The 12776-nt window shown below is 41.1% G+C and overlaps 1 protein-coding gene and 1 long non-coding RNA gene across 4 annotated transcripts in view; one reads left to right on the top strand and one right to left on the bottom strand.

Moving 5' to 3' along the window:
• GCS2beta (glucosidase 2 subunit beta) overlaps positions 1–5883 on the top strand; it is a 40961-nt gene extending 35078 nt beyond the window's left edge. For both annotated transcript variants that reach the window (XM_067109276.1, XM_067109275.1), the window contains one exon: positions 5022–5883. In XM_067109276.1, coding sequence (XP_066965377.1) covers positions 5022–5177 — 156 coding nt within the window. In that variant the 3' untranslated portion in view covers positions 5178–5883. The remainder of the gene's footprint in view (positions 1–5021) is intronic.
• Positions 1–12776, bottom strand: part of LOC136841871 (uncharacterized) — a 320425-nt gene that overhangs the window by 7809 nt on the left and 299840 nt on the right. The gene's annotated exons all lie outside the window — the stretch shown is intronic.

The raw sequence follows: 12776 nt of genomic DNA, 5'->3' as shown, positions 1-12776 counted from the left end.
CAGATTCACATACCACTCCGTCTGTGGCCTCAGGGGTGCCACTCAGTCCCTGGGATTTGAAGAACCTGGTGATGACCCTCCTCAGCTGGCTGAAGGGAGGAAAGGCATAAATGTCCAAGTTGTCTCCTGTAGTGCTACTCTCTGACTGGGACTGAGTAGCAGTACAGGGAAAGTTTGGTGTTTCTTGCTGTAGCAAATTGGTTGAGCGTCGGGCCCTGCTACAACTCGAGAAGGGAATCAACCACTTTTTGGTATATGAACTACTTTGTGCCTACAACCTGACTTGTCCTGCTCAGTTGGTCGGCAACAACATTCTGCTTAACCAGGATGTACCTGCTGGATAGGACCAGACTCTGGGCCTCTGCCATTCATGCAACTGTACTGCCAGGTGGTTCAGCTCCAGGGAGATGGCTCTGCCTTACTTGTTTATGGAAGCGACCACTGTGTTGTTGTCTCTCGAGACAACTGCTGACTTCTCCAACTTCTGCTGGAAGCATTGGAGTGCCATCCAGACAGCCCTCATCTCTAGCAGGTTGATGTAATTCTCCTTTTCCATGGGTCTCCATGCCCTTGAAATGCACTCTCCTTCCAGGTGCATGCCCAACCCCCTTCAGGATGCGTTGAGAATACCAACTCCTCAGGTGGGGGCCGGCTGACAGGCACTCCGTGCTGGTGGTTCTTGGGGTCTCCATTACCTCAGGTCTTCCAATGCTCTGTCCGTCACCCCTGCTGGGAAGGATGGAAGCTGTTGCTCTTTCCTCCAGGATGTTTTCTGCTACCACTGGAGGGACCTGATGCAGGCTCTCCCCTTGGGAACTAACTTCTGTAGGAAGACCAAGTGCCCTAACATGATCTGCCACTGCTTCGCTGTCTGGTGAGCTGACAACAGGAAAGGCTTAGAGACTTTCATCACATTTTCAATCCTCAGGTTTGCTGAGCAGCTCAGCCCACTGTTGTGTTGATTTTTATCCCCAGGTACTTGATGGCCTGCTTTTGGGAGAGTTCTAATTTACTAAATTTATCACTATTCCTAGGTCCTTGCAAAGAGACAGGCCCTGGTCCCTAAGGATTACACACACACACACACCCCCCTGGCCTTTTCCGCTGTAGAAACCCAGGGGGTAGTCATTCACAATCTCCATTGCCCTCTCCTTGAGCATCGTCTCTACCTCCAACTACAATGCCCCTCCCATGGATGAATCGTTCCCGTACGAGGGGAAAAGGATCGGGGTCCTGGACAGTGGGAGCTTTGTTTGTCCTGAAAGGCAGTTTGTATCCACATCCGAGAACCTGCACTTCCACTCCTCCGACCCTTACTGTTGCCAGGTGTTCCACTTGCCATACCCAGGGAGATGTTGGACCCTGCCACCAACTTATCTACCTCCTGAGTGACTCCACTGATTTGGGGTGGGGTGGGGGAGATGCACCAATTGACCAGCTGTCTCTGCTTTTGGTTCATAGTAAGAGACAGGAGCATTATCCCCCAGCCTCACTGTAAGGAGGTCTGTTAGGCCCAGAAGTGTCAAATCTGTTGCATGAATTTGAGAAATCCTTCCATTTTCTAGTGTTTCCAAATGTTCAAGATCTTAGGTTCCTTCTCCATCTTGGGGCTCTCTTGCTTTCTTCTCCTTGAAGGCTCTCCGTAAGACCCAGCCAAACTGGTTTTGAAAGATATCTTTGCTGGTTCACTCTGCAGGGTTTCTTTTCGATGGGACCTCCTGCAGAGGAGACACCCCGTCTATTGCTGCTGTGGTCCACAGAATGGTGCTTGGCAGGTTGCTGGCTGGACCGGGGAGGGGGGGAATCCTTGTGCTCTTGTCGCTGAAGCCAGACTGGGGTCTACCCAACCCATGACAGGATCAGGGTGGGGTAACTATTGCCTAACTGACCGGTGTAGGAATATCTTCAGTGTTGAGGAGAGGGGGTGATAGTACCAGCCCTGGAGTTGGTTTGTAGCCTAGAAGAGCTGTGCTGCACTGTCCTGCTGCTGCTGTGTGACAGTCCACTCCTACCACTCACCCTGGACATTGATCTCCGTTGCCATGATGGAGGGAGATGGGATTCTGACGAGACCAATGATGGAGAACAGCATCGACCTGTCTCACAACTGAGGAAGACTGGGACTTATCTAGTCTCTGGTTACTTTGAGGGAGAGAAAGGTTGCCCAGCGGACTCTGCTCATGACCCCTTCTTACTTACCTCGGTGGAATGGGAAAATTAACCTGACATTTGTAGAGGGCCATTGTTTTCCAAATGTTGGAAGAAGATTGGGGCTTCTGAAGATCAGCTGCTGATGCTTGTTGAAGAGGGAAGCCATCTTGCACCCAGATGTCCATGACCTTCATGAGGTCTTCTACTGTGGGCCTTCTTCTGCCATGGGCTGGAATGTGACTTTCTGGTGTGGTCTTTTTGGTGTACATTTTTGGCAAAGGACATTTTGGCGTATTTTATTTGCCGCATGTCAGTAACTTAGTCAGATGACTGTTATTACATAAAAACAAAATTTAAAAGCAAAATTTGCTAAGTGACCATTAGATGACTGCCATTACACACAAAAACAAAATTTAAACTACTTCGATTACTTTGATATTTTTTTCCAGCCCAAGTTTTGTATATGTTCTTCACTGACCTGTTTTAATTCTAAAGTATGTAGCCCTTACTGTCTTCAGAAATTTTAAGCAAAAGAGGAAAAGAGAAGTTTGCATATAATGGATATATTTATGTATTTGACATGTAGTGCATGTAAAAACTCCATCATGTTTTGGCAATGTGAAACTAAAAATGTTTATCAAGGAAGAGTCCACTTAAAAAATGGAGAGGTGGACCACAAAAAAATGGAGAGGTGATCAGTGTAATTAACCAGCACTCACGGTCCCTCAGCAGTATCTGTTGAAGTTGCTCAAACTAAGAGCACCATAAAACACAGAGCAGCGGAAACCGTAGAGAATACTTCAGCTGTTCTCAACCGTTGCTTAGCAAATGCATCTCAGGCAGCTTATGGAGGCATACCACGCTGGGAATCTATGAAAAGAACTCTTAGAAGATGTAATGAAATACAGCAGGCCCTTGCAAATCCAACAAATCTCTTTGATCTTGAAATTCCAGACCATTACAAAATTGACAAAGCCTGTTATGGAAGTGAAGAATTCTCGATTGCTGACAGTGGCCCATCGTCTGACAGAATTTTAGTTTACTGTGTGATTTTTGAATGCTTTATCATTTAAGTCATAACGTACATAAGTATCTCAGGAGTATGGGAATGAGTCATTTTTACAATAATGATGCAGACTTTGCTCTGAAAACTAAAATGATACTGGCTCTGTGCTTGTGACTGACATTGACATCTACCGTACATTGTTACTCTTTCAATGTTTTTGCCGGATGAACTTCAGGAATGATTAAACTGGTTTGAGGACACTTTCATTGGCAAGCCAAACAGAAATAGAGTAGACAAGGAAGATGCTCTCCCTCCTTTCAAATGGACACTTGGAATCTTTATTAGAGACTTTATACCAAGAAGATAAAACAAACAATCATGCAAAGGCAGCCCACAGGCAAATTTAAGCAGAACTAGGAATTAAACAAGTGCAGAAAGGAAGTGATGCATACTATGAGCAATTAACAGCTGGTCATTCCCCATCACACAAGCTGAAAAAATATATAAACACAGATGAAAGAATAAGGAGAATAGTGTCCAATTATGGAGCAAGAAAACTATTAGAATACCTGTCAGGCATAGCTCATAATTATGATTTACATTTTGGTAATTCCATTGAATTTATTTTTTACTATCTTCACTCAGTTTTAATGCTTTTTAGAATATTAAAAAACTGTTGTATTTATTATCCTCCCACAAAGTTTGTGTGACATTGCTAAAAAGACATACGCCAAAATGTCCTCTGCCAAAAAATCTACACCAAAAAGTCCCAGACCGGCCATGGGCATAGGGGAGGCACTGCTGTAAGATGAGTTACTCTTGGTGGAGGCCTAGGAGAATTGGGAAGTCCAGGAAGACTGGGTGGAGGGCTTGGTATGTTCTCTTGACACATTCCCCTTCTTTTGATGATGTTTCTCACAGAGAGACACTGGGGAGAAAGCCAACCAACACCCTCTTCACATGTGGCTTCTGTACACTCATGTCCCCTACATGAAACACACATGATGCAGATCTACTGTATCAAGGACATGAACTTGCTGCAGGGTTTGCCCTTGCCAGTACAACAGTGATAATCGTGTTTGTCCTCCATCATAGCCATAAACGAACGTGGAAAATGTGACGGCTCATGTGAAGCACGAGGTCAGACAAAGGATGTGGCTCACATGGTTGGGTTACACAAAGGAAAGCTGCTCAAGGATCTTTTTTCACTAAAAACAATAATAATTACTGCACTATTGTAAACACAGACCTACAGGAGGAGAAAACAGCACAGTAAGGGCAAGTATCTCAGCAAAAATAAGCAAGGGTACTAATATGAGACATGCACTCACAAATCTTGACTACATGAGACCAAAAGTCAACAGACAACCAACCTGCTACATGGCTCTGAGCAAAATGGACAAGCGACCCACATCTCAGGTCAAATGTCACACAAGGAATTGGGTGCCTTAGAAAACTTTATAGATAAATCCTTTGGAATCTTGGTATTTTATACTTTAGGACATTTTTCAGTCAATATCATTTATTTTGGCAGTATAACTGAAATACAGGATTTGAGTAGAAAATTTTAATTTCTTGTTGAACATTGAGTTGATGGTTGATGATAAGTGTCTTAGTTTTTATGGCAGGCAACTTTTAGTATGTGACAAAGTAAATTGATTATTAACGCTAATGTATTACTTGCTTTATTGGGCATATGGAGATTATTATTAACCCCTATGAGTTTTTATGGAATTTTTTTTAGGAATTTTGAACCTTTAGCATAACTGGTTTTATATATCTTAGTACCATCATGAGTGGGTAAAGTCACATGACTGTTTAGCAGTACTTCATTGTCTCCAATTTTTTTTTCTTTCCATTTCAGGTACGTCTTACCTGTGGTACTGAAACAAAGTTGATGAGTGTCACAGAACCTAATAGGTGTGAATACCTATTTATAATGACTACCCCAGCTGTATGCTCGAAACCAGAAGATGCGAGTGGAGATGAAGGATTTGAGCATAGTCATATTGAATTGTAGGGATGATTAATCAAATTAAAAAAAAACTTGTAGATGTTTAATAATAGGCTAATGTTATTTAATAGTATTTTTATTCAGTTTTTTCTTTTTTTCATATACTGGCCTCTGCTGCCATGCTACTGTGCTGAACATAGGGAACATTTTTTTCTTTTATCGACCTTAAACCAGTTTTTAATTTATTTTTCTACAGATATATCTCCTGATCTATAAACATTCTATTTTGAGGTGTATTACTAGGTAAAGGATTTCCCATCCTCGTGGTTGACGTGATTGTTTATACAAAGGCTCAAACAGTTCAAAGCTCTTTGGTAGTCAAGTCAGTGCTGTATGTGTTTGTGTGTGTGTGTATCCACCAGATAAACTAATTTATCCAAGGTATGTTGACATATATTTATAAATAAGAAGACATAATAGTGTATAGTTTGTTACATTGCTTGAAAGTTGTTGGCACAATTTATTGTATGAATGTTAGTGAATCAGAACCTATATCATATTGGTATAATCTTCTGATGACGCCTAGATAATCTTTTTAAGATAGCATCTATTTCACCTGTTCTTTTTCAATCTGGGTGAGAACTTTTGATAAAGGATGAAACAGATTCATGCCCAAATTTTTTTGACACACGGCACCTGTGATTATCATTACATTCCTGGAAAATCATCCTTAGGGATTTAAGAAGTGGTTAATAAACTTTTGTATGAAGAATTAGCCTTTTTGTTTTCCCACCTCATCCACTTGCTCAGTGAAATAGTGTATATTACATTTTCTCAATCTCTCAGATGAGTTTCTTTGTAGCAGCAGGTAAATTATATAACAGCTGTCAAAAGTTTATGTATTCCTTACAGCTGTCCAAAGTTCATTCCTTAATGTTTCAGTAGTTCTCTCTACCATTTACAGAAAGGCAAATGAAGGTAGGGGTACACTGGGGTGGGGTAAAATGATTCATCCAGAAGAGTCTGGCAGAGTGGCAAAGGAGCTGATTGGCTGGGTTGGAGGTGGGGACAGGGGCTCTACTATGGCCAAAAGACAAAGGCGCTGATTAGCTGGCACTAGGTCCCAGGAGTTCTGATCATTGTACGTGCTGCCTTATGTAGTGGGTAGCTGAAGGGTTATCCTGGGAGCGCACCTTGCTGTTCTGTCGGTGGTAGGGAGAAGGGTTAAGGATCCTTGGTCATGTTTGGGACAGTTTCCATTGGAGGATGGTGAGGGCCTCTTTATATTGGAGGCAGCGATGGGCTCTTGGCACTGGAGGACACTGCACTGCCAGGTTCCTTCATAGTGCTGATAGACCGCCCTTTTGTGTAAGTGGACAGCAATTCTCTTGGAAAGTCAGCCCTGAAGAACATTGGCACCCATATAAAAACCACAGGTGCAGATAGGAAAGTTAACCTTACAATCTACTATAAGGACCAGAAGACTGCCCAGTACCTCATGAGGAACAGCCCTGTTGCTAGTAATGATCCCATGAAGAGGAGAGAGTGGTTTACCAAATATTGTGCCCTAAGAGTGGATGCTGCCATTCCTACAGTGGTATGACCACGATTCGCCTTTCCAAGAGGATTGCCATCCATCCACATAGGGGGTGATCTACCAGCACTACATGAGGGAACACAGCAGTGGCCCCTAATGCCTAGATGGCGACAACCATCGCTGCCTCTGATATAATTAGGCCCTTGCCATCCTCCAATTGAAACCTTTGTTGAACATGACCCAAGAGACCCTTCTCCCTACACCATCAAGAAAAGAGGAAGGCATGCCCCTGGGATGACCCTGCTACTTCAGGCAGTATGCCTTATGATCAGAACTCTCAGGACCTAGCACCAGCCAAACAGCACCCTCATTGCTTGACTAGACTCCCTGATATATCATTATGCTCTCAGCCAATAGGAAGTGCCCTCATTCCCACCCTGGTTTTAACAGTCAACATAAAATCTCTGTAAGTCTGCTTGCAGGTTATATATATGGCATAATTGTACCCCTGGGCCTGGCTTTATTCACCTTTCTGTAAATGGCAGAGAGAGCTACTGAAATGTTAAGGAATAAATGGACTTTGGACAGCTGTTATATAATTTACCTAATGCTACAAGGAAACTAATTCAAGAGACTGAGGAACTGCAATATACTCTCAATGGCATCCATACATAGATTCTTTTTATTGAAGTTTATTATTATTATTATTATTATTATTGAAAACAAGTGCTGTTTCAATGGCATTTAGCTTGTCATTATTTTTCTTGTCTGCAGGTAGATGGTATAAATTTCCAAAGGACATGGAAAGATACTCTGCTTTTGTTTATTTTACTCTTATGCTTTGACATGCATGCAGGCAGTCATTGACAGAGAATGAATGAAATAAAAAGGTGGGGAAGTGTTTATAGCATGAAGGATAGATTGATGTCTTGGTGGGTTGAGCCTTCATTGGACCGTTGCCACGGTGAGGGGTCTTTGTTGTAAAGCCCACAAGCATTTAGACCTTCTTGGCTCTATTGATTAGGGAGATTGGGAAGTTTTCTGCTGGTGTATCCCCTACCGGTATTACAGATGTAATGGTTCATTTTAGTTTTGGGGTGTGTGTGTCTTCTTTCTCTTTCTCCCTCACTGGTGCTTGGTACCAGTTGATCACATTCTTTTCTTCCGTTACTGTTTAGTGTCAGCCAATTTCCTGTGGTTTTCATGCTACTGCCTGCTGTTGTACCAGGAACAGGGGCTTGCTCCGGTGGTGGGACAGCTGAACGGGGTGTGTGTGTGTGTGTGTGTGTGTGTGTCTCTGTTTTGATGGTGTTTAGCACCAACTGATTTCTGACATTTCCTCTGGTGATCATCAGGAGAAATTTGGTATCCTTAACTGCTTATGCTGGGCTTTTTTCCCCATGACATATAAGGCTTTGAGAAAGCATTGGCAGTCTGGTGCTGTGTCTATAATTTTTGCAGCGCTAGTTGACTCTTCCCTTTCCGATCTCCTCTGGTGTGTGTAGTTATAATGATTAAATATGGCATCTTCCTGTAGGTGATACAAGAGATGTTTTGACTGTGGCAGTTATCCCGATACATGAGTAGTGGCACAGACTGTCATAAGCAATGATTTCTCAAACAAAATGGCTGAGCAAAAAACAAAAACAAGAGGCACAGCAATATAAGCAGAAAGAGTGCGATTAAGTTTATTTTTGGAACCATATGCACTGAAAATACCTGGAGAATGAAGAGGCCTAAATAAAATTAATAAAAGAAAATGTTATTGCCATAACAGAAGGTGAGAGAGTCCAAGTAATAATTTACTATAAAAATATCAGAACCAGCCACCTCATCCTGAAGAATACCCTTAGAGACACACTGGAAAAAAGTTGTCATCTACGATTTCACATGCCCTGTGGTTGGATGCCAACACTCATGTAGCGGGATGACACCTATCACACTTGTCACAACGTCTCTTGTGTCATATCCAAGAAGATGCCATATTTAATCATTATAGCCATGAACACCAGAGGAGACCAGAAAGGGAAGAGTTGATTAAAAATGTAAAAACTATGGACACAGCACCAACAGCCAATGCTCTGCTTTTTTGAAACCTAACATTATATCATGGGAAAAAAGCCCAGTATAAACATTGTTAAGAAAACCAAATTTCTCCCGACAATCATTAGGGGAAATGTCAGAAATCAGTTGGCACCAAACATCATCATGACACAGAGAGAGAGAGAGAGACTACATAAGGCTAGCCCACCAACTGAACAGACTCCTGGCCAACACTAAACAGCAACGGAAGAAGAAAGGAAAATAATCAACTAGCGCCAAGCATCAGTGAGGGAGAAATAGCAAGAAGACATACAAACACTCCCACACTGGAACAAACCAACGTCAGTAATACCAGAGAGGAATACACCAACAGAAACCCTCAACTTCCTTAATCAAGACAGTCTGAACCCCTGCGTACTTTACAACGAAGATCCCAGCGGCAGCCATTAATCCATCCTTTCAGTTATAAATACCTGCCCACTTATATATTTCAGTCAATCTCTGTCGATGACTGCCGTCATGCATGTTGAAATGTAACAGCAAAATAACAAAAGTGTACCTTTCCAAGTCTTTGGAAATTTATTATACCATCTACCTGCAGACGAGAAACATAAGAACAATAGAGAAGGCTCTCTACAAGCTAAATGCCATTGAAATAGCAATTGTTTTCAACAACACTGCCCTAAAAGAGGAACTCCTTCCATATTATTATTATTTTAACAAGACCACTGTTACATTCTAGGCTTTTTAGACTTCCTCAAAGTATTTGTTCTAGGATAAAGGGTAATAATTAGAGAAAAGAATTTCAGTTATGAACGAAATACCAGGACAGCATTATAATTATTATTATTCAGAGCATGAACCCTATTCATATAGAACAAGCCCACAGGGGCCAATGACTTGAAATTCAAGTTTTGAAAGAATGTGGTGTTCATTTGAATGACGCAATGGAAGGTAACAGGAAATGCAGAAAGAAGAGGTCAGTAATTCGAAAAGAAAAAAATGAATATTAAAAATGTAAGTAGTAGAACTGTAAAATACAAGGAGAATTGTTTTTAGGGTAAAAATGAATAATAAAAATGTAGGTAGAATTTTAAAATACAAGGAGAATTGTTTTAGGGTAGTAATGCATTGCATCTTTGCTTGAACTTATGAAGTTGTAATTGCACATCATCCTCAGGAGACTGTAGCCCTTTGTTGGCCGAGTCGGTTGAACTTCAGACTGTCACTCGATGGGCCGGAGTTCAATTCCCGCAGCTGGCTGATGAAGAGTTAGAGGAATTTATTTCTGGTGACAGAAATTCATTTCTCGCTATAATGTGGTTCGGATTCCACAATAAGCTGTAGGTCCCGTTGCTAAGTAACCAATTGGTTCTTAGCCACGTAAAATAAGTCTAATCCTTCGGGCCAGCCCTAGGAGAGCTGTTAATCAGCTCAGTGGTCTGGTAAAACTAAGGTATACTTAACTTTTTAACTCAGGAGACTGTTCCACAGTCCAACGGTGTGAGGAATGAAGGAACTCTGGGACTGAGAAGTTCGACAGCAAGGCACATTTACTACATATTGGTGCAGCTGATCTGCAAATCTGGTTGCTCTTGGCAGAAAAAGAGGATCAGGGATCTGCGTTAAAATACAACTTACAGAAAACTGGCATACAAGAGACCATCTGTTGATGGTCCAAGTCATAACTGTTAATGTTACAAAACAAAAACCTACTGCCGTGAACCACTCTATCTACAGAGATAAATCTCTGGCAGAAGCATCCAAACCGGAGAGTTGTGTTCTAGTAAAGAAAGGACAAAAGAGCTGAAACAGGCTGCACTGATTCTATCAGTTATAAATCTATTAGGCCTTACGTACAATACCTAGCCTTCATGCAGCACTTGCTGACACTTTCATTACATGTTTCTCAAAAAACATGAGTCAAAAGTTACACCAAGAATAGTTAAAGCTTCAGGCTCATTCAGCAGAGTTCCATCCACTTCAAGGTGAGGATGGGGTGCATAATTTTATGAGGTCTGCTAATCAAGGCATTCAGCCTCATACCGACTACACCATTCACTAATCTGCTACACGTAACAACTGAAACTAAAGGCAGCTCCATTTCTCATAAGTGGAGACTTCAATACACTTACAAGTGTTGCATCATCAGCATTCTGAACAATCTTGGTTCTGAGGGCAACAGCATCACTCATATACACTAAAAATAACAGCAGACCAAGAGCACTACCCTGTGGCACTCCAGACTCAACAGGTCTTGGTTGCTAATGATCCCATCAACAGCAACTTGCTGCTGCCTACCCGTTACGAAATCTTGAAGTAATCCTAAAACATATCCACCCACTTAAAGATTCTGAATTTTGTGATCAAGTGCCTTACGATTTCCTGAACCAAAGGCGGTAATAAAGTCTATTCGAATTACTCTACACACAAAACCCTCATCAACGTTCTAGTTCTCCTGCAAACAGCATGTCAAATCTGAAAGAGCATTGCAGGTACATTTCTGTTTCTTATATGTATATTGACTGACTGCTAATAATCCTTTGGATTCCACATTCTTATTTAGTGGCTTAAAAATAAGCTTTTTTGCAACTTTGAAGAGCACGAGGAGAACAGAAATTGGCCTGTGGTTACTGAGGTCTGCAGATATGTCACTCATTGAAACAGGCACTGTATTACTAAGCTTGTGCTCATCCGCAAGGATACTATGTCAACCTAAAAATCTATAGAATCTACCATTCTTGCGAGACAAGACACTATAAAGCTTATCCAGAATTTTCTTAACATCCCTAAAGCAAACTGCAAATATTGTAAGAAGAGGTTCAGGATGACGAGTATCAGGGAGAGGGACATCCACAGCTAATTGCTTAGCTCGAAAAGCTTGATGAAGCAGTTCAGCTTTTCTTTACGGCTAGTAACCAATCTACCATCATCTGCTAGTAGTGGTGGAATGGAAAACGAGCCTGACTCAAAGATAGATGATGCCAATTTGGTCCACCACAGACGAGGCTGAGTAATTCCTTCAAGTTTCATCTTTTAAGGAATTATTGTAATTTCTCTCAGCTATGTGGTAAATTCTATTCGCAGCACAACAACTCGGCAAAAAAGGTGTAATTTTCATGAGAATGATTTCATCCCCCATGTGTTGAATTTGGTTTCATCCCCATGTGTTGAATTTGGTCTGTTTGTCAAGGTAAATTCATCTACATGTATCACCAAACCATGGCTGGTCATTTGCCAGGAATTTGATGGCCTTTCTAGGGGAGTACCTCACTAAAACAGCCATTAACATTTCATTTAACTTCTTGGGATCAGGACCTGGATCTGATATAGCACATGAAATATTAAGTGCCTGAAAAGCTTCTAGAATGTGATTAAATTGGTATGGAATATAATTATAATTATACAAATATCTATCCTAGGCATGATGAATAAAGAAAAAAAGTACCTTCAGTTGAGCTACAGCTTGACACTAGAGCCGCAGTTGGTGGTAATACAGTATGTGTTGCTAGCTGGAAAGTAAGATTCAAATTATCAGGAAAAATCTTTTATTCATACCAGCTTTAGAACATGCAGCACTGTTTCATAGCTCACAGAACGTTTTTGTATCATTTATAACATTTTTAATCTAATTTTTAAAATTTGTTTTGTACTAGTTTGGAATTCTAGTCAATTACTGTTCTCTCCATGCTGGTTGGACACTCACAACAAGCAATTTAAAGCCTTGCCAGTGTCTAAACACTCAGGTCCTTTACTAGTTTTACTGACTAATAAGGTATATGGTCAAACAAACATACAAAGGACTATATATCAACATTATTATCAAAACTTTTAGCTGAAAAGCTTATAAACATTGTGATAACTTATGAAAATGCAAATCCATTAGAATTCTCTCATATTTTACTTTTTAAAGTTTGGAAGATTAATAAAGCAAAATATGATATATGTGAACATACTGCAGAGGGTATTTCAAACTTGACAACTTCTTAATCACAGTAGGCCTAGTTTTTGTGTTGTGAGGCAAACCATGTGTTTTGGCATTTATGTAAGATAAGCACTGTAATCAACTGTCAAAATGAGAAGAC

The sequence above is a fragment of the Macrobrachium rosenbergii genome, chromosome 9, assembly GCF_040412425.1.
Source record: "Macrobrachium rosenbergii isolate ZJJX-2024 chromosome 9, ASM4041242v1, whole genome shotgun sequence".
Lineage (NCBI taxonomy): Eukaryota > Metazoa > Arthropoda > Malacostraca > Decapoda > Palaemonidae > Macrobrachium > Macrobrachium rosenbergii.
The sequence above is the reverse complement of the archived record's forward strand: the minus strand, read 5'-3'. Positions and strand labels throughout refer to the sequence as shown.